Source organism: Sus scrofa, chromosome 1, assembly GCF_054392235.1.
Source record: "Sus scrofa isolate SSC_HxYL_T2T_F1_AM1 chromosome 1, Sscrofa_HxYL_maternal_Yorkshire_Landrace_v2.0, whole genome shotgun sequence".
In the NCBI taxonomy this organism is placed as follows: Eukaryota; Metazoa; Chordata; class Mammalia; order Artiodactyla; family Suidae; genus Sus; species Sus scrofa.
This window is the reverse complement of record NC_139383.1, coordinates 46,502,990-46,526,343: the sequence shown is the minus strand read 5'-3', so window position 1 is coordinate 46,526,343 and position 23,354 is coordinate 46,502,990. Positions and strand designations below refer to the sequence as shown.

The 23,354-nt window shown below is 34.1% G+C and overlaps 1 protein-coding gene across 1 annotated transcript in view; it reads left to right on the top strand.

Moving 5' to 3' along the window:
• The window catches only part of EYS (EGF-like photoreceptor maintenance factor), a 1,392,725-nt gene that overhangs the window by 174,753 nt on the left and 1,194,618 nt on the right, over positions 1-23,354 (top strand). Inside the window, exon 11 of the mRNA XM_084958241.1 lies at positions 9,129-9,334. Within this exon, the coding sequence (XP_084814367.1) occupies positions 9,129-9,334 (206 nt within the window). The remainder of the gene's footprint in view (positions 1-9,128; positions 9,335-23,354) is intronic.

The window sequence follows — 23,354 nt, the reverse complement described above, 5'->3', positions numbered from 1 at the left end:
AGTAATATATTTACCAAATAGAAAAATATATCATAAACATTTTTAAAAAGATAACTGGTGAATTACAAGAAAATATTTTAAACATATGCAAGATTATTATAAAACATATAAACAGTTCTCTTAGATGAATAAGAATTAAACAATATAAAATATAACAATTATATGAATTGTAAATTTAAATGAGAAATATCAATGACCAATACATACATGAAAATAAAAAAAATTCAAAAACAAAACCAAAATTGGAATCTACCCTCTTAAATAGTGATCCTGATTTATCAATTAAGTTTGTGCAATATTCTAAATCCTTTGTCATAATGCCAACAATCTTCACAGTATCCTCACCAGGAGCAGATTCCATCTCACGAAGCCAATTTCTTTTCTCATTTATACGAAGCAGTTCTTCATATGTTCAATTTTTATCATGAGATTGCAGCAATGCAGTCACATCTTCAGGCTCCACTTCTAATTCTAGTTCTCTTGCTATTTTCACCACATCTGCTGTTACTTCTTTCACTGAAGTGTTGAACCCCTTAGTTATATCCATAAGGGTTGGGATCAACTACTTCCAAACCCCTGTTCATGTTGATATTTTGACCTCTTCCTATGAATCACAATGTTCTTTATGGCATCTAGAATGGTGAATCCTTTCCAGAAGGTTTTCAATTGACCCTGCCCAGATCCATCAGAGGAATAACTAACTATGGCAACTAAAAGCCTTATAAAATATATTTCTTGAATAATTAGAATTGAAAATCAAAATGAATTCTGTATTCATGAGCTGCAATACAGATATAGTATTACCAGTGTGAAAACATTAATCCCATTGTCCATGTTTCTCAGAGTTCTTGGATGACCAGGTGCCTTGTCAATAAGCAGTAATAGTTTTAACAGTATTTGTTCCATAATGATAGAATTGCATTGTTTCCTTGCTTGCCACCCTGCAAATCATTGAAACAGCAGGAACATTAGAAATTTATTAAAGCAAAGGTACATTTTCAGAGTGAGAGAGAGAGCATGCAGGCTGCCCCGCAAGTAAAAACAGAGCCCATCTCGCTTTACAATTGTTTTTATATCCCCATTCTGTGGACCTGAGTGGGGACATGATTATTTCTGCCCAGCCCACTAATTCTTCCCACCCGGCCCACCCTGCATACATGAGGACAGTGTGTTGATTTGTCTTTGTATGGGGGCACATTTTGATTCTCAGAGTGGTTTTGGGCATGATGCCTCATCTGCATGGGGAACAGGTGATATGGAGGTGGGGTGAGGAATCCACATATCTTTCCTAGTAGGGAGCAAGAAGGAGCAGGCCAGGTTGCTCAAGGTAAAGTGGCATTACAATGACTCAGGTGGGGCGATGATAAGTGCTTTGTAGTTCTTGTCTTAGCCAGAGGCTTTTGGGTTTAATCTCCTTGAAGGAGACTTGAAGCCGATAACACTCTGACAATTTTTTTTTTTCCCTTAGGTCTTCTCAGTGGTCTTAAAACATTCAGTAAACTATTTTATAAACAATCGTGCTGTCATATCATACCTTCTGGATACTTTGCTTCAGCTTCTATATCAGCACTCGCTGTTTTTTCTTGCATTTTTGTTTCAGAGGTAGATTCTTTCCTTACACTTTTGAATCAGCCTATGTGAGCTTCAAAATTATCTTCAGCTGCTTCCCTTCCTCTCTCAGCTTTAATAGAAATGAAGAGTCAGGCCCTTGCTCTGGATTAGGCTTTGGCTTAAGGAAATGCTCTGTCTGGTTTGATCTTCTATTCAGACTATTCAAACTTTCTCCATATCAGCAATAGCATTTTGCTTTCTTATCTTATCATTGTTGTGGTCAGCAGGGTAGTGTTTTATTTTCCTTCAAGACTTTTTCTTTACATTGAAAATTTGGCTAACTTTGGAACAAGAGGCCTACATTTTGGCCCATCTTGGCTTTTGATATACCTTACTCACTAAACTTACTTATTTCCAGATTTTGATTTAAAGTGATAGTGTGTGACTCTTTATTTCACCTGAACACTTAGAGGTGATTGTAGAGCTATTAACTGGCCTAATTTCAATATTGCTGTGTCTCAGGGAATAGAGGAGCCAAAGGAAAAGGACAGAAATGGGGACACAGTAGGTGAGAGGAGCAGTCAGAATACACACATCTATTAAGTTCTTCCCCTTATATGGCTGTGGTTCATGATGCCCCAACACAATTACAATAGTGACATCAAAGATGACTGAACACAGATCACCATAATAAATATAATAATAATGAAAATTTAAAATATTGTGATGGTTAATGAAATGTGACATAAAAACTGAGCAAATGCTGCTAGAAAACAGTGCCTATAGACTTGCTTAATGCAAGGTCATTACAAAACTTCAATATGTAAAACATGATATATATGTAAAATGTAATAAAGTGAAAAGATATAAAACAAAGTATGTCTGTAGTTTTCTATAATAGTCACAGGCAATCATGAAAATAAAATGTGCTTGTTAAACTATAATTATCATAGATTTTTTTCAAATTTTTTATTGCCATAGGAATTTCTTAGGAAAATGCCCTACTGAGTACATATTTTTGTGTATTCAGCAGGGCATATTACTCATCCACGTTTATTTTTAAATATAATAGAGTCACTTTAAATATAATTGACAAACTCTAGAAATACATAAGGAATATAAAAAGTGTGAGTTTTGCATTAGGTTAAAAATAAACAAACAAGCAAAACGTAGAATATCATTCAGCACAAGAATCCTGCCAAAGATGGAGGGAAAAGCTCCAGAAAAGAATTAAAGGTGAGTGTGGATGGTATTTAAATGTTGATACAAAATTAAACAATTCTAAAATCATGATTACATCCATTATACCAAATAAACCAACTTAGAAAAAGGACATTAGGATGAATTATAGGTGGATCGATTTTCTTATTTTTAAGAAAAATACAGCAACAGAGATTTAAGTGTTCACTTTGAAATTTTAAACAAAAACAAGTAGAAATAATAAAAAAAGTACAATGAGCCAAAGTTAAAAAGAAAAATACACCAATGTTATAATTTTCTAATCTTTACTGCAAGATTACAATAGGTAATCTCTGAAGTTGTTCAGTCAAGGAGTAGAAGGCCAGGTTTTAAAAAGAAGATCAAAATTTGATGAATATTACAAATTACAAGACAGAAATCGCACCACAGGCTAATTCATAAAACAAATCAAATGCAATTCACAGAATGGAACAGGAAACAAAAGGATTTTATAGACACAAAAAGGCACACATAGAGAAGCTGTCACATCTATTAAAATAGCTGGAATATAGAACTAAGACAAATCCAATTCTATGTTATTTAAAAGAAATTAAACAATTTGACTCAAAGGTTAAGAGAAATAGGATAGGGAAAAAGAGAAATGCTAATTAAAACAAGGTTGGAACTATACATAACTACATTACATCCTGTAGTATTAAAGACAGGAAGTGTAAAACAGATATAAAGTGTTCTGCATTTAGCTTTATGTTGACATACTAGCAACACTTGCTTAAGGTCAATGGCATCTGCTATTAATGTAGGTTCTGTAGAGTATTTTTGAAAATTAACAAATACAAATATGAAAGGAAAGTCATAGCAAAAATAGAGACATTTTTCTAATCAAATTGGTGAACATCAAAATACTTCATGATACCCAGCACTCTTTGGGGTTTGGGAAAACTAGCATTTTGAAAATCAGTATGAAAAGGTAAATCCCCTATACCTTCTTAGGGAGCACTTAATGGGAACTATTCAAATAAAAAAATCTACATTCCTCTTGATTAGGCTAATCCTGAAAGAGATTTAACAATGGATGCTCTTAGAGAGTCCACAGATATATTTGTACAAGGGCTTCTATTGCTGTATAATTGTTATTGCAACAAATCAAAATTTGGAATAACTGTAGTGTCTTCAGAAGATAAAATACTATGGTACAATAAAACACTCGCAAGCTTTGAATACAATATATACTAATTTGGATTGATATCCAAGATATGTCATTAAATGAAATTGGAAGTTTTAAGCATTATGTGTATGACGACAAAATCTTTTTTTGAAAATTAAAAAATGATAGACTAGATAAATATATATATACATATATATGGGCAGGTTGGTAGTGGTTTGGTATGAAAATGTTAATAATAAACGATAAGGGAACTCATAAAACTTTATAAACCCTCATTAAACATTTAAAATTTTGACTCTGTAGTACCAAAAAAATCCGAAAAACTCAAAAATTGGGAATGAGTAGTTTGGCTTTTTATTTTTATTTTTTTTAATTTTTATTTATTTATTTATTTTTACTTTTTAGGGCCACACGTAGCATATAGAAGTTCTCAGGCGAGGGGTCTAATCGGAGCTGCAGCGGCCAGCCTTTGCCACAGCCACAGCAATGCAAGATCTAAGCCGTGTCTGTGACCTACACCACAGCTCATGGCAACACCGGATCCTTAACCTACTGAGTGTGGCCAGGGATGGAACCCACAACCTCATGGTTCCTAGACAAATTCATTTCCGCTGCACCACAATGGGAACTCCGGTTGCACACACACACACACACACACACACACACACACACAAATCTATTATCTTAAAGACTTTAAAAATAAAACAAATACAAAGTAATCAATATATAAAATTCAGGAGTCAAGTCACTACCCTATGACGCTAAGTTGGCACCTCCATTCTGGGCCTACTACCTAAATACTGATACTACCTTATATTCCCATGTGCTTGATAGACCCCTGGATTTGTATATAATAAATTTCTCAAAAATTTGTATGGCCAAATGAAGATTTCTAGTTTCTCCCTCAGTTTCCTTCCTGCCAAATCTTCCTTTTAGTAAGCATGCTAAGTCCTCAAATGCTAAGACCTAAAAGGAAACAATAATTTTATAATAGTTGCTTCTTCCACCCTCAAATTAGTCTCTTAGTAAATACTGCAGATTCTTTTTCTAAAATATATCCTGACACCCCACTTCTAATCCTCCACATGGTTCCAAATGTCTAACTGTGGTTAGGTATTGCTGGATCATGATATCATTTTCTGGTTTATTGACTTTTCATTAAATTAGAGATTAATTTAGGGGAATTAAATAATGACCGGCCTTCCTATTCTTGCACAGGATATCTTGTCCACTTAGAAAACTGTTCAAAGTATTTTTTATCTTCATGAAATAGCAAACATCCTTATGACTAAAATTAGTATGGTTGAGGTACACACTACATAATTATTTTGGCAATATATGTAGGATATCATGTAATTTACCATCCCAAACACAATACCTTTCAAAGTGAATAAATATTATCAAAAAATAATATCAGGGGTTGGGAGGGGGGAGAGAGTGGAATGAACAGGCAGTTCGGGGTTTTTGGATGCAAACTGTTGCATTTGGAATGGATGGGCAATGGGGCCCTATTGTACAGCACAGGGAACCGTATGTGATTGGGTCACTTTGCTGTACAACAGAAATTGAATAAATATTGTAAATCAACTATACTTTAATAAAATTTAAAAAAAAATTAAAAGAATTGATCTATTTTATATGGCTAAACAAGGCATGACATGGACAGATGTATGCCATGTGACAGCTGTTTAGAGTTTACTTATACTTTGTTTATCGGCCATGTCTGTGGCATGCGGAAGGTCCTGGGCCAGGGATCAAACCCATGCCATAGGAGTGACCCAAGCCACATCAGTGACAATGTCAGATCCTTAACTCACTGAGCCACCAGGGAACTCTAAGAGTTTTGTTTTTTTCAGAGGCATGGGGGTGGCAAGTGAGAGGGCATTGAAAGGTAGTAATTGTGTTCTATTACTTTATTTCAAGTAAACATAAGCATTTTGATATGGTTGACAACAGACTAAACTGCCCAGTAATTAATGCACTACTCCTCTTCTATGAAGTAGATATAGAACTGGTAATTTTACAGAGGAGTCATAATCTATATATTTATAAAAGTTATATGTAAAAAGAGAGAGTTAAGAACAAAAGCTGATGCTTTGAATATATCTGCCATTAACTGCCTGCCATTAACAATCTCAGTGATCCTTGGCAAATTGCGTTAACTGACCAAGTTTTTCACAAGGACAAGAAAAAACGTTTGAACTCACTGACCTTTCACATTCTTGCTGGCTCCAACACTTGCCGTCATATACATTTATGAGTGTAATGACTTAGGTTCAGTAGGTTAATTTCCATTAATTAATAACGAACAAAGTGATTTGACACTGCTCTTCTCAACTCATTATCATGTTTATATGATTACTTTAAGTGTCCTTTGAATGTTTGGCAAGGGATAGTTGAAAATCAAAACACTTTAAACCAAAGATTATAACTATATTTAGGTTTCTCACCTTATGCTTTCTTTTTGTTCTGCCTTATATGTATATAGATGCAATATCCAATGAATAAATGTGATATATTATATAACATATAATTATTAAAATGGTATCTCATAAACCTAAGGTGGTGCCTAACATATAGAGAAGACCCAAGAATGTTTGTTCAGTACATTTACCAAATAACTGAAGTACTGAAAATATGTGTGTATATGAAACGAAGAAAACACAGGTTAAAAAACAGTGTCCTCCTAACTTTAGAAAAAGCATTCCCTCTTTGTTGATAGCCAGTCTGGCTCACACCTTTAAACCTATACTTATTTCAAATACATTTACATGGAACACTGTCTCTTTTTCAAAATTATCCTGAGATAGAGGAAACCGCATTAAAAACTACTAGAAAATATTGGCTAAATTGAAATTACCATAAAAATCATTTTTGTGTACATACTTTTAAGATAGTCTCATCATGATGTTCAATTTCATTGAAATTGATACATAGAATTTTAAAGCAATCATTCAATGAAATTTATTCTTGTACTCAAGAATACAGATATTCAAAAATTTCCAATATACCTTTCAAAAGAATTATCTGAAAAAGACTTGACCTTGACTTTCACTTATATCTTAGATGAATAATTGCACTGAATGAAAAACTGGGTTTGAATAATTTATTATATGAAATAGTAGACACATACAATATGTATCATAACATTCCTTCTGCCTCATCTTCCCTTCATGTAATATTAAATATCCTCTCTTAAGAATTCCCAGAATATTTATACTTAATCCAAGTGCAGAGATGATCATATTTTCTCACTTATCTTCCCCCTCCCTTGAAAATTCGGAATGTATTACCAGCACTTCATAATCATTATACATTGAACAAATTTTTTTGTGTCCTGTTTCTGTGTTAGGAACTAACATTTATCAGCATATACTAGCATATCCCAGGGATTCAACAGGAACAAGACAGCCACTGTTCTTGCCTTCAGAGCACTTGCCTTCAGAGGCAACTGAAGAACCACTGAAATAATCAAGCATTTGCAATAAAACCTATTACCATTTAATCAGGATAAGCAGATGATGCCTTCCTTGAGGTAAAGCCAGAAATCTGTTCACATCAGTATTAATTCATTTAAGTCATGCCAATCATAAAGAAAATGCCAACAGGAATTTCCGTCAGTGGCTCAGCTGCAATGACTCAGACTAGCATCAGTGAGGACGTAGGTTCGATCCCTGGTCTCACTCAGTGGGTCGGGGATCCAGCATTTGCCATAAGCTGTGGTGTAGGTTGCAGATGCAGCTCTGATCTCACCTTGCTGTGGCTGTAATGTAGGCCGGTAGCTGTAGCTTCGATCGGCCCCTTAGCCTGGGAACTTCCATATGCCATGGGTGCAGCCCAAAAAAAAGAAAAGAAAAGAAAAGAAAAAGAAAATGTAAACACACTTCTTGTATGAATACAAAAATGAAAGAAGGAACACTATCAATTGAACCTATTATTAACTAAAAATCTATTATTTTTAGTCATGAGATTAAGTATTTCGAACTTGTGCTGGTCTCAGCCTATCGATAGTGATGCCATTGACTAGGAATGCCTGGGGCCCTCACTTGGTCTATACCACCTGCGGGATCGCCCACAGACGCTTCCTCAACTGGAGCCAAATGATGCTACAGAACTGGTCCTTGTGGTTCTTATTATAATTACCAGACGTACCTTAGCAACAACCATCAGGGTTTTGAAAAACAAGTGTTTTGTTTTTGTTTTTTTGCGTTTAAAAGACGCACTCGCGGCATATGGAAGTTCCCAGGCTAGGGGTCGAATTGGAGCTACAGCTGCTGGCTTAAGCGCCATGTCCACAACAAGGACGGATCCCAGCGGCGTCTTGGACTTCAGCCACAGCTTACCAGCAACCCCCGGATCCTTAACCCACTGACGGAGGCCAGGGATTGAACCCATATCCTCATGGATACTAGTTGGGTTCGTTACTGCTGAGCCACAGCAGGAACTCAAACAAAACAAGTTTTACTGTCACAGAGTGTGGAAGAAGGTAACATGACGCTTCTGGCACTTCTGGGGCCCCACAGCTAGGTTGCCTCTCCTCCTAAGAGCAGACCTGGGGTTTGGCCTTTGTTGGGGTGGAGGGTGGGGTGCCTAGGGTTTCAGGGTTCACTCTGTTGGTGAATTTACAAAATAAAGAGCAGGAAAGAAGATGTCCAAAAGGTTAGTTATGGGAATCAAACAGGGCTTTCTAGAAAGAGGAACATCAGGAGTCGGGTAGCTTGGCTTTTAATCAAGTTGTGCGGCTGGCAGTGTGTTTATTTAAGATGAATGTCTTTGAAATGAATACTTAGGCAATAAAAAGCTTAATGACAGGCACTTATATTACCATAAAAAATTGTAGTAATTCTCAGGCACTTACACTAGAAAACTTTACAGCACATTTTCACAAAAATCCCGACACCACACACACACACACACACACACACACACACACACACAGTCATTTAGCCTCAGCAAGTTACAAAGCAATTAAATGGCAGGACCCATATTTGACTCTAGGTCTGTCTGTTGCCAAAGTCCTTTCCACACATCATTCTGTTCAGTAAACAAAATTAAATTTTTCCAAGAACTGACACTTTCTATAAAGATATTGAAAAGCTACATCCTACTTTCTTTGTTTTATTCTCATCCTGTGGTTTTAAGTAAACGTGCAGTAGATATTGAAATGTTAAATTATGCAACTAATTGGGCTTTTTGCTCTTGCATGTTTCAGGTGCCGCTATTCTCTTGGTCGCATTGATAGATTCTATATGCTCAGTGTTGAAGATTGTTTAGGAAGCCAGAATACATCAATGCATGGCCTGTGCCTGGTCCATTTGCATGGCTGCAATTTTACCTGTCCACAAAGATGTGAAAGACACATCTGTGAGATAGAAACTGAAGATGGTGAACCTGCGCCCTGCAATAATGGAACAACAGGTATACATTTAAGTGGCTATTTTTTTGCAAATGTGTCCCAGGTTTTATAGGCAAGTATTTACTGAGAAATCAAATTCTCTAGTGGATTATGTTGTCAGTGCACATATTTACCATATCTCAAATGTGTCTAATGATCAGTATTGTAGCTTGCTTTCTCATTTGGTAAAGTAAAAATATATTCACTTGGAATAACAGGATTACTTCCTTGGGCAGTTACATTGCTGAATATACAGCTTTGGCTCATGGAAATGAGGATAATAAGGCCAGGCTCCAACAATGAGAATATAATGTGTATATCAAAGGTCTTAGGAAAAGACAGGCAACCATAACCTCCAAATAATTTTGTCTAAACAACTTCAGTAACCACTCCAGCTTCTTGTTCGGCTGCCTAATCACACAAGGTGCCAGTTTCTTCTTAGTTTAAAAACAAAACTTGGTTTCAGTACATTTTTAGGGTCAGTGTAATGCCCCCATATTAATAAGGTTAAAAAAAATCCCTCAAAATTCCAACCATACTGTATTCTCTGTAAAGTACTAGAGGACAGGATTCACAGTGGCTATGTAATAATAAGGTAGCTTTTACTATAAAAATATCAGAAATTAAGCATTCAAATTTATTTGTGATGTTATGCTTTTATTATAATATTTATTATAATTGCCTTATGAAAAAGCAGTAGAGAGGTCAAACAAGAAGAAAATAATATTGTCACTTTTAAATCACATCTAACTTTAAGTGAAATAATGAAAAAATGTCTTATGCAGTTTGATATCCCATTTCATTAAGAATACCCAGCTCTAGAAGTTTTCTGGATTTAAAATGAAAGCTATTTTTTCCTGTTTGATATTAAAGTAATGTGCTAAAGGTTTTAGAGGCAATTTAAAGAGATATGTTCCAAAAATAGAAATGGTCGTATCATTGGAATAAACGTATGGCCATCCTTATTAGCTTTTTAAAGATGAAAATATATTTGAGTGCACAAATTCTGGTAAGCTTCCTAAAAATCCCGTCCTATTCACATTTCATATTTCAGACACGTTTTCAATAAAAATAAAATAGCACAAAATGTGCTAGTATTGTTGAAATATAGGAATGTGCCTTGGGAAAAAAACATACATATACTCAGATGTTTGTATTACATAGGATATATTCTGAAATGCAGTGGTAATATAATGCTAAGTAGCAGTTATACATAAAATAGAATAAAGAATGAAATTTAACTCTTCTTAATATCATTAGAGAGAATGTCATTTGGTATTTGCATAATTTACTTGTGTATCTATACATATGTGTATGTGCACAAAAATAATCATTGGGAGATCTAATATTTTATATATCAAGACTGAATATGATGGTTTTTCTTTATATGATTAATAAATATGTTTTATATGTTCACTTTTTATTTAGTTAAATCACCTATATAATGGAGTACTCTCCATTGATATACAGTGGAAAATTGGTATGACTCATTTCCCAGCTGGGAATAAAAAACTGTAATTACTCTTCCTTTTCAAATCAAACCCAACTTCAGATTTATAACCTATCTTATGGGGAAGACGTCTATCTTCCATGAGATCTTTCTGTTCCCACTGAATTATAAAGAATTCGGTGGATTTCTGCATTCAAAATGTTCAGTCCTACTTCTACAGTCTTTATGCATTATTCTGTAAAGGAATGGACGCATCTAAACTTTCCAAAGAATCAAAGTTAATCCCACTGGAAGCAGAGTATTTGGGGACAAATTCGAACCCATGTTCCTCTTCTTTTCTTTCCCACCATCTGGGTTCTTCCTCTGTCTTGTCTCTCCTCCTCCACCTGTCTCTCTTCCCTTCACCTGGTTTAACTCCTTTCTCTCCTCTTCCATCTGATCCCCACTTTTTTTTTTTTTTTTAACTCTGGGAATTGTTTGGCTGTATTCTAGAAATTTGACATGCAATTTTTTTAGTAGTGTTTCCTAAATAGACTTATTTCAGATTTCCAATTTCATTCATGAATCAATATAGTATTTTAAGATAAGCTTTCTAAGTTACTTGATAATTTTGTTTCTTCTTTGATTATAACTTCCAGTTACTGCATCCATTAATATAGAATAGGGTTATCCATAATTGCTTTGTGGTATATTTTTGCTTTGATTTTGAAAGCATGTAGAGAAATGAAATGATTTTTTTTTTACAGTTTTCCCAATTGTAAAGAATTAGTAGTGGCTAGGGGTCAGAGGGGAAAGGGGCTAAGAAAAATGCCTACAAGGGAGTTCCTGTCTTGGTGCAGCAGAAATGAATCTGACTAGGAACCATGAAGTTGCGGGTTTGATCCCTGGCCTCACTCAGTGGGTTAATGACCTGGCGTTGCTATGAGCTGTGGTGTAGGATGCAGAAGCGGCTCGGATCTGGTGTTTCTGTGGCCTTTGCATAGTCCAGAAGCAACAGCTCTGATTAGACTGGTAGCCTGGGAACCTCCATATGCTGCGGGTGTGGCCCTAAAAAGGACAAAAAGAAAAAGAAAAAAGAAAGAAAGAAAGAAAGAAAGAAAGAAAAATCCCTACAATCAAGCAGAACTGTGTTATAGTTTGTTAGTAGTGCACATACTGAAGACAAGAGTAAGGAATGCTGGAGTCACATGACTCATGTACTATTATTTGCCTAGCATCTCAAAGTCTTTTAAGAATAATACTCATAGATTTGGATATAATATACATTGCGAATATTCTTTAGAATTTATTTTTCCTTGGTACTTAGCTTGAGGATAAGAATAATTTCATGAGATTTTTCAGACAAAAGATTTTTAGATGTAATACATTCAAATGTTTGGAAGTTGTGTTCAAGAACAACAGTGTTCAAGTTTGTAAATCAGACTCCAATGTGGATTTATGGAATCACTTCCCTATATTTCTTCATAGATGTAAACTTACATGTAAACATAAATGTGTGTATATAACACACAGTCAATATGAATAGAGACCCTCATGACAATTTTTTTAATATGTTCCAACTTTTTTTTTCTAAATTACATCTTTTTTGTTTGAGCTTTGCCATTCGGTATCCAAAAATCTTGATTTTTTTTAATAATCCATATTCCTATAAAATACATATATTTGCTCATTCAGTACCTATTTGAGATACTCCTATATCTAAAATTAGTTTTGCCTTTGTCCATATTTAGTGTAACTGTTTTGGACTTGGGTTTAAATATATCTCACTATTTGATTTCCATTTGTTTCATCTGTCATTAGGTATATTTTCTCTCTGATATTCTTTGGGATGGATTAAGTATTTTGTCACTCCACATCCACCCATTAAGTTGATATTTACACACATTTTCACTACTCTTTACATGCTTACCTTATAGATTACATTTGTAATTAGCTTACCATACTTTAATAAAAATTGGTACTTATACCACTTTCCAGACCATGGATGGACCTTAAACATTTTAACCACATCTAACCCCCTCCAGATATGTAGATATCTTTGTATATATTGTTCTGTATGTCTTTAAAACTGTATAAGATGCTGTTATTATCATTTGATAGAGCCAGCGTTTAGAATTACCTAAATTCTACCATTGTATTGCTCTTATTTCTTTCCTACATCTACAAGCTTCCAACAGTTTTTTTAAATCAAAATTTGATAATATCTATTTAGCATATCCCTTTAAGCATTTCTGAATATATTTTTATTTCACATTCATAAGTTAAAAGATATTTCATAGTAAGGAATCGATAAATGAGTTGAATGAAGGAACTGTAAGTATAAGTTAAACATCTTTGCAATAATATATTTAAAAATGTACATCATCATATAGCTATATTGTATATATACACGTGTGTGTGTGTGTATAATTTATTGGTCGATCTATCTATCCTGTGATATTGCTGGTCATATAATTTTGACTCCTGTTTATCAGTTACTTTTTAAAAATTTTACAAAGCATGTTATGGCAGAGAAAATTTAGCAAAGACTCAGACAACTGAGATAATAAATATGCCATAAGTTGAGCCATTCGCTCCAGGCCTTACTTATAGAATTCTATCCTATGTATATTTGAGGCTCTTGTTTTCTGATTATGTTCTAAGAAGCTGAAAATGGGGATGGGGGTCAAAATATTTAACAAATCAAAAACTTCAAATATTTTAAGATAATTTTTCTCCCATAACAGTTTCATTTAGCAATGAATACATATTTACTTCTAGTAATAATATACCGCTATATTCAGTGTCTGACTGAAATACAGGGAGTAATAGAATAGTATTTCTACCCGCATTGACTTTTGGGCTTTTTGTTTCCCGAAGGCTGATCTAAACAGATAGGAGGCATAGAAAGATCTTCAAGAGGTGATATTAAAGAAAGGGTATGGGGAAAAGGACAGATGTTCTTCCCTCTGAAAGATTCGTATCTACCCTTTGTAGATTTATATTTAAACTTCTTCCAAATGAGACAGAAGTTCATACTTAAACAGAAAATATGTGACTTTTTAAATGAGAAAGGAATTGGAACCTCACTGAAAGTAGCATCTGTTATTAGATTTGATGGTGTCTCTTTAGCTACAGTACGATACATTTTCTTTCAAATTCTAACCTCATTCTAAATTGTGGCTTCTCCTGACTCATTACAAATGCAAATCCATACAAAACAATGTTTGCATAATTATAAAATAATTTACTAAATGTTGCATTTGAGGGAGAAAAAGGTTATGTATAGAAATTTAATTAGTGATCTGGCAACACAAATTATTAGCATTAGTTCTGATTGTATGCGCATCTGGGATTTCCTCCAAAAGAACTAGATTCCTAAAGGTCAAACATTTATATCAAAGCATTATAAAATAGCCATCTTGTAATAAGAAAGAACAACAGCTTTTCACCAGAAGTAATGCAAATTAACTTCCCAAGAGAAATGTCCTAATATATTCATTTTACATATGAGATATTTGTATTGATACATTTATCATTTATGTTGAGCTCATTTGTACGCTGTAGAATATTCCCCAAAAATGGCAGTAAAATCTAAGCATGAATATTATCCACTCTGGGCCAAAGTAGCTAAAGGAGAAATGTTTTTTGGTCTTGTTTCAACCAGAGACAGTAATCTCTATAAAACACCTTACTTTTCAATTTTCCATTATATATGTTGGCATTCTATTTACCCTTTGTCTACTTGCCCACATTACTGTTATGAGGTATTGAATGAATTGTGAACTTCATGAGAGAAATCTAGCATATTAATAAAATGTGGTAATGTTACTAGAGTATGACTCCTTTAGCTGTTCTAGTTTTTATTTCATTTCATTTGTTTTTTGCATCTTTCCAATGAAGTTAAAAACCAGCAGTAAACCAGCTAACAAACCAGAAGCCATCCAAAGAAAACTCCTCCTTCATTTTCTATTTTAGTTACATCAAATCCTAGAAACTTCAAGACCACAAAGAACTTAAAACAGTAGTTCCCAATTACAATGTGAAACTACCCAACATAAATGGGTAACACATTACTGACAGCTTATTTTGGTATTTTTCTTTTCATTTGAAGTATTTTTAGTTCTTTCCAAGAGAGAATTATTACTACTTACTAGTAGGATTCTTTGTTTTCATTTCAATAAATCTTAAGTCAATGATTAATATAGTTTTTATCAATGTAAGAGATACCATATGCTAAGTTTCCAAGATATATGTGTTATTTTCATGGGTTTCTGGATCCTAATTTCTAATTTGAACAAGTTGAAACTCATTTTTTTTAATTCATTGAAGTCTATTGTGGGTTAGTCAAAAATTATAACCTCTGTAATTAGAGAAAGTAATATCTGAGCTGAGCCTTGAAGGATAAATGGATTGAAATAGATTTAAAAGACTCCATGAAAGACAAGACACAACAAGTGGCAGTAAAACGTCTATTTGGCAGAGATTAAAACAATTCACAAGGGCCTCAGTGTTAATTTGAAAATGTGGTACATGAATATTGCCCAATAGTTTTACTTATTAAGCAACTGAGCAATAACCAAATGAGAATAAATGAAAACTGATGTTTTGATAAATATATACTTTATTTTATTCAGGTTTAGGTATTGAAATGACACTGTTCCAGTTAGAACAATGACATTTTCTGTGTTTATAATAATTTGGTGTTTTCTGACTTGATATTTGCTATGTTTATGATATCAACAGGCATAATGAGGAAGTGGTTAAGAAGAATATTTTAGGTGGGTCAGAATTCCCATTTCACCACTTTGCCTTGCTATCCCAAAAAGTGTTAGTTGTTATCCAGTCAGCCTCAGGATGGATAGAGGCCAAAATAGCCAAAGACAATTAAATTTGGTCACTATCCAAAGTATTGATACAAAATGTGTAAGTTCCAACCATATGTGGGGAGTTATTCTTCCTGTTTTTCTGCTGTCATCAGAGGTTAAATGAATTAATTCTCAAGTTACATTCTCTTTCTATCGGGCACTGTGTTAATTTTGCACTCACAATCTAACTTGATATGCTAGTAATATTCTGGATATAGGTGTCTAGGGGATTTGCTTTTATTTACTAATTTCTCTATGGGTAGACACTGTGCAATTTATTTATATTTTTGTAGCTTTCTAATTTCTCTGAAAATTGTTTTCTGTTGCCGTATTACATAAACAATCTTCCAAAGCTACTGAGGAAAAGTGCCTCTCCAAAATAATCATTTTTATGAATAGACGATAACATGGCTTTTCCGTCAGGGCACTTCTTAAGAGACTTCTAATCTGCATAATTTTCAGAACTGATGACTAAATATAAAAGGTATTGGTGTGTAAAACAGCAGGAAAAATATTTTTGTTTTTTGAGTGTTTTTATTTTATTTTTATATTCCTAAGAAAATTATGTGACTTTATTTTCTGCTATTTGACTATGACTATGAAGGTAATCCTGGGCTGATATCATGAATTAGAAATTGATGCTTTTTAATTTAAATTCTATAAAAAATGGACAGTTATTCCCAATAAAAATAACAAGAAAAAAAGTTTGCGAAGTTATACTTCAGCAATTCAGGACAAAAAAAGTGTATCAGAAAATGACACAGACATATCCAATCTTTCAATTTTTCCATTTGTCATTGCGATTTAACACTTATTTTGTATTTATAAAAAAAATCCAAGGAGCTATGATAACTTTTCAAATGACAGTTATCTTTAATGTTTACATAGGAACGTTGAGTTTCAAATATTGTTTTGAAATATTTTAAGGGAGTACATTCAAGTTAGTGAGACTTTTAAGCAAAAAAAAACAGGTTGACAAAAGGAATCTATGTCATATGAAAGATATGGCAGAAAGCAGTTATTCTAGTTTGCTCAAACCTAATGTACAGCTAGAAAACAATGAATACCTACAATGAATGTACACAGATTAAGAAGAGAAAAAAACATTTAGCCTGTTTTCAAGGTAATATTTCACTACATTTTCATTTAATTAGGAATAGAATACCATTTAATAAATGCTACACAAAGAAAGATAAATTAATAAAATAAACTACATGGTCACCCATATTTATTACTTTATAAATAATTAGTCAATGTTAGGTACTTTTAAATGTACCCTAACAAAATAATGCATTATCTATCTATCCATTCAAACATCTACCTATCACCCTATCTATTTATGCTTTCATAAGTATACTTGGTACCAAGTCCAAGCTTGTTCTGTTTATTGCACAACAGGCCGATTGAAATAGTTTAGTTGTTGGAGCAGGAACAGTGACTTTTATTCAGAAAGCCAGCAGGCCAAGAGGATGGTAGAATAGTGACCCGAAGGACCATCTTACCCAATTTAGTATTCAGGCTTCTTTTACACTAAGAGGGGAGGGGTGTGGCTGTTTGTTCCAAACTTCTTGGTGCCAGCCAGCCGCCCCCTCCACACACCAGGGGATGTGGTAATCCTTTGTTCTTTCAGTTTCCATTTAGGTCTGGTCATGATGTTCTTGTAAAGCTCCAAGATAAATGTCATTCTGTGTCCTGCAACTTTTCATCTTTATATGAATATAAGTGTTATACCTTAAGAGATAAACCCTGGGAGACAAAGACTTGAGAATAGGCTATTTTCTATTTTGGGCTATAGGCAGTCTTTTTTTTTTTTTTACAAAGGTGCAGAGCTAGCATAACTAAGACCAGGCGACAGAGCACAAAGATTAGAGTAGTTAAAGGAATAGATCCAATATATAGTCAGATCTGTTCTTCTCTCTTACGTATTTAGTTTGACACAGAATATCAAATAAAATAAGGTTACAAAGACTAATTACAAGGTAAAGCCATTTAGTAGTTATACCTTTCATATTTGTACACCAAATATGAATGATGAATGGAGTTATACTGGCAGAATCAATCCAATTTTCTATATATAGTGTCTTCAAAGAAGCAGAGATGGGCTCTCTTGAGATCATTGATGATGCTAATTATAAGAGATCCTAATTTTATCAATTTTAATAGAGTTATTAGCACACATGATAAAATTTAGTTTTCAATGTTATTCCCTGTTGAGGTCTACTTGATAGAGAGCCGCTCACTTTTTTAATCCACTTCCAGAGAAGTATATTATCTTTGTTAATGTTGTAAGTAAAAACAGAGCTCACTGAATATGAAATGGCAGAAGTCAGGATTTCCATATAAGCTATTTTTAGCATTTTGGAAACCATGAAACTTGGTTAGATTTCTCTTTGAGAACAAGGATTCTAACAGGTAGATATTATCCTTCATGAAGTGTGTGGCTGCACAGCCCGCAATATGAACCTGGCCAGAGCACAGACAGAACCTACATCCACACAGGGAATACTCTACATATTTTTGGGGGAGCAGAGGATATTAATAGCTCCAGATATGACTTCATTCTTCTTGGAGTATTGGTGCATTAAATGGGCACAAAAATTTGTATCAATGTGCCTATCAAGTGAAGACTTTCAGGTAGATTCTGACTAAGGAAATAACAAGAAGATAGAAATAAAATGAACCTATTTCTGTGTAAGCAGCTATTAAGATTGTTTAGAATACTTCTCATATATATCAATTCATACAATATAGAAAGCAAATATGAGGCCCATACAATTTTTGCAACATGGAGGAATAAAACTTTTTTTTCTTAAATATTGAACCCCATAATGGCTCAGGGCTTAACAAACTTGACTAGTGGGTTTGATCCCTGGCCCTGCTCAGTGGGTTAAGGATCTGGCATTGCCGTGAGTTGGTGGTGTAGGTTGCAGATGCAGCTCGGATCCCCATTGCTGTGGCATAGGCCAGCAGCTATGGCTCCAATTTGACCCCTAGCCTAGGAACCTCCATATGCTGTGGGTGCAGCCCTAAAAAAAAAATATTGAATCTGGAAAGTGTATTTTTTACTGGATCTGCTAGATATTAAAGAAGTTAGTTTGACGCAATTATTTTCTTCTCTTTAAAAAGCAAATATAGGAGTTCCCAGGTTGCACAGTCATACCCATGTGGCATAGGTCACAGCTGAGGCTTGGATTTGATCCTTGGCCCAGGAACTTCCACATGCCACAGGAGTGGCCAAAAAATAAATAAAAATGAATATACTATGAAAAATGTTGTGAAGTTTGAAGAAAATATGAGAATAATGGAGTTAACAATTAATACAAGAGATTTAATGAAATCTTCATTAGAAGCAGAAATTAGTGGAATTAGTGTAAATGTCAAAAATGTGATGTGGGGAATAAATATGCAAGATTTTTACTGAATCTAAAGGAAATAGCAAAATAATAGAATTCATTAATGAATAGGACAGACAGTGAACTGCTAACACTGATAATTGATATTACTAAATGAAACTGAAACAAATACTGCAGAATAATAACTGAAGGTAAAATATAAGCCAATTTCTAAGCTGTATAACTATCTATAGAATTCAAAACCACTCTTGCCTTTCCCAAATGGTAATTACATCTTGTGCATTCTAGCTCTAAGTAAAAAGTACCAAGACGTTATTTCCTAAGTCAATGAGTTAATGTATTCCTGGCTTGAGATAGATCACTGAACATTATATATGATCCCACTTTAAAGTGGAGGATACATTATATTGATAATACATTCATTATTCAATAATTCATCTGTTTTCTAAACATTACATGTGGTTATTAAGTATCTGCCAGATACTGTGTGACATGTAATGTATTGAGAAAAATAATTATGAGAAGTTGATGATGACCAATAACACTAGAATTCTTTAGTTGCCAGTAACTCAAATGTCCCTTGGATAGTTTAAGCACAGGTAAGTGACTGGCAATATATAATGAGCTATCAGAATTTACATAAAGCCTTGGAAAAGACACCTAGGCATTGTTTAGAACTGCCAGGCGCAGAGATTCAGGGACTGGATACAGGATGAGTTTCATGACAAGGACAGTCTACTCTTTCTTTGACTTTCATCAGAATCATAGCCTTGGGCAGGGTGGGTGGGGATATCTAACTGATTAGCTTAATCCACTGGCTGTGGGAGGATTGTCTCTGATACAGTCTCAATAGATTACATTCAATTGAAAGATGTCATTCCTCAAAATAATATTGGCATGTTGTTCAGAAGAGGTTATAGGAGGGCTTCATAGCCAGGAAACCATAAAGATATTGTATACTGGTAAAATAACTTTAATAATAAGTCAGATTAACTTTTAAAAGAGCTATGAAACAAAAGCATTAATATTTTAGAAATGGAAAAATTTTGAAATACCCTTATTGGAAAAAGAATGCAGTGTATACATATTTGAATTAAAAAACTAGACTTAAATCATGACTTTAAAACTTAGAACAGTTTGATTTTGAGCCTTCTATTCATATTTTTATAGATAAATATTTGATGTGTTTTATTTATTTATTATTGACTATTAATTATAATAGTATGCAAGAAAAATATTTTGTTAAGCACTATGCAAACCATAATTGAGTTGATAATTAAAGATAACAAAGATAGCCTATTATACATAAAATATCATTTTGGAATGTTCTGGATATTTGCCATCGAAGCATTCTATTACAGAAGGATAGTGAAAAGAGGTACACACATGGATATGGTCTCTGTTTTGTGGTTATTTTTGTGCTTACTTAGGAAATATATTGATGATAAATGTAAAAATTATAACTATATCTATCTATAACTTTTCAAAAAGCAGACACTTTCAAAGAATTGCAAATAGGAGATGCCATCAGGGCTCATAAGTAACAAACCTGACTAGGATCCATGAGGACGCAAGTTCTATCCCTGGTCTTGCTCAGTGGGTTAAGGATCTGGCATTACTATGAGCTGTGGTGTAGATCACAGATGTGGCTCAGATCTCATGTTGGTGCAGCAGTGGTATAGGCTGACAGCTGCAGCTCTGATTCAACCCCTAGTCTGGGAACTTCCATATGACGTGGGTGTGGCCCTAAAAAAGACAAAAACAAAACAAAACAAAACAAATAAATATGTATTCTCAAAATGCAGAAAGCAAAAATAATCACTTATACATTGTTTTAATTCCATGCTGTAGCAACAAGTAATATGCAGTATAATCTAACAGAACCAGAATGATATAGATAACATTTTCTACTTTTAAAGTGGTTATAGTACAGTAACTCTAAGACCTAGATTTAATAAAAAGCTCTCAGATTTTAGAGAAGAGAAAGTAAATAGAAATATAATATTTGGGAAAATGATTTAATAGAGTAAAAGAACAACTAATGCAACTTGATAGAATAAAGGTAGTGACTCTTTTCTAATAGTGACTCTTTTCTAATAGTTCTTATAGAAAACAATCCAATGGAAGCTCTGCTTCAGCTTTTACTTTCCTTACTTTTTTTATTTTTTGTTTTTTTCTTTTTAGGACCACATCTGCACTATATGGAAGTTCCCAGGCTAGGGGTCGAATTGGACTGCAGCAGCCAATCTATGCCACATCCACAGCAATGCCAGATCTCAGCCACATCTGCAACCTATGCCGCAGCTTGTGCAACATCAGATCCCTAATCCACTGAACAAGGGCAGGGATTGAACCCACATCCTCATGGATGCTAGTTGGGTCCTTAACCCACTGAGCCTCAGCAGAGACTCCTTTCTTTCCTTACTTTTGTCCTTGGGTCCTTTTTGCCTTTTTTAATCCATTGTTCTTAAAAGAATACTTAGTGCATATGTAACATTAAGATAATATAGTGGTAAGTATTATATAGCATAATACTCTTATGCTTGCATTGTAGACTTTAGAAAAAATGATAATATATTACATAGTCAAATATGAAATTAAAAAAGTAAGTACCATGAGAGATAGTGGCAATACATTAATGGAGTTTAAAAAGATAATTTTTAATGAGAGAGGAATGAAAGCATTTTAGAGGAAGTGGTGTTTTCATGTGGACTTCAAATTTTGTTAAGCCCTAGAAACAATGAAAGATGAAGGAAGAGATGGATCCAAAAAATGAAGCAGTAGACATAAGAGAGAGCAAATATTCAGAGATCTGCAAGTAGAGATGTGGAATGGAGCAAATGGTAGAAATCCTGCCATCCACCCCTTTAACTTTACCTAAGATCATAGAGAGATGATGCAAGCTGTCCAAAGTCCATCTCTACAAATACAGGGATGGAGAGCCCATGTACTCCATGTACCGAGGTTTTAGACAAGCTTTCATTTCCCTGCACTTCTGACCAAATTTTTAAAGCACTTGAGGATTAGTGGGAGACCCACTAGTGGTAGTAAAAACAGAAAAGCTTGTTGCATTGAGTCTTAATTCCTTGCAAAGGTTAATTACTTTTACTGATCAGTCACATGGAGCCAATGGAGATTTTGGATAACTGACAATTCTGGCGTTATGTGTTTGGAGTTGGCTTTGTTTTGTTTTCATATTCTAACATTAAAAATGAATTTTTCATTTTTCCTTAGTACTATTTGATGTTTTAATTCCTACATGGCAATTTTACTATCTAAATTTACATTCAAGTGGAAAAACACATCAGCTGTGTTTTAATAATTTATTGAGTCTCTCTCAGGATAGGATATTTTATGCTGTGGTGCACAAAGACAAAATCTCGGGAGATTAACACCACAGACATTTAGTTTTTGCTATAAATCAGTGGGAAGCTCTGAGGCAGTTTCTCCTACTTAATGGCACAGTGCTCCAGGCTGTCTCAATGTACCATACCTCCATTTGTTACTGGTGAGGAAGAAGACAGGGACCAGGTAGTGACTCTTAAATGCCTGTATCCTAAAAGAAGCTCATGACTTCTCTTCACTTTTCCTTGATCAGAGAAAGTCTCAAGGGGCCTCATTTTATTTCATGGGGGGTAATATGCATAGCACGAGAGGAAACAAGGAAGGTAGCAATAATGTCTACCACCCCAAGTTGTCATTTTAATTTTTATTTATGGATGTATTTAAATTAATCTCATCCCTCTTCACCAGTTTACACAGATAGGTGATATCAGTTATCAGGTAACAGGAAAATCATAAATGTTAATTATTTATACCTCCCTCCCCAGTTTGCATTTCCACATACAAAATTTCTTTTATCAATTCCTGTTTTTTTCAAAAATATTTCTTTATAGGAGATTTTCACAAGTATGTCATTTTATAAATGGTTTATCAAATTTGGTTAATTTCAAATGGTTTAAGAAAAAAAAAAGAGAAATCATTCTTAAACTTTTGGCCTTGAATAGATTTGTGTTTGGAGAAACTCAGTATACATTTTATTATATTGCCTACATGAGCACCCTTATATGAACACTCATTTATCATATTCTGCCAAAAAACTTCTCTGTAAGTACCTGGAGACCCAGACCAGATTGCTTTAATGATAGCTGATAGGAATCTTATTAGTTTTTGACCTATGCAAGAAAGACATTTTTCACAGCCCTCAAAATCACTTATTAGACAGAATACAAACCTCCCTCCCCACCACCAACACCCAGGCCATAGGCTGCACCAACATTTACAGGGAAACATTTTTCTTTTTGAGATTAAAATAAAGTTAACATACACTCTAAACAACACACGTTCAATGTGCAGAAATCCAAGCTCCGCAAGAAATATGTTTACACAAAAC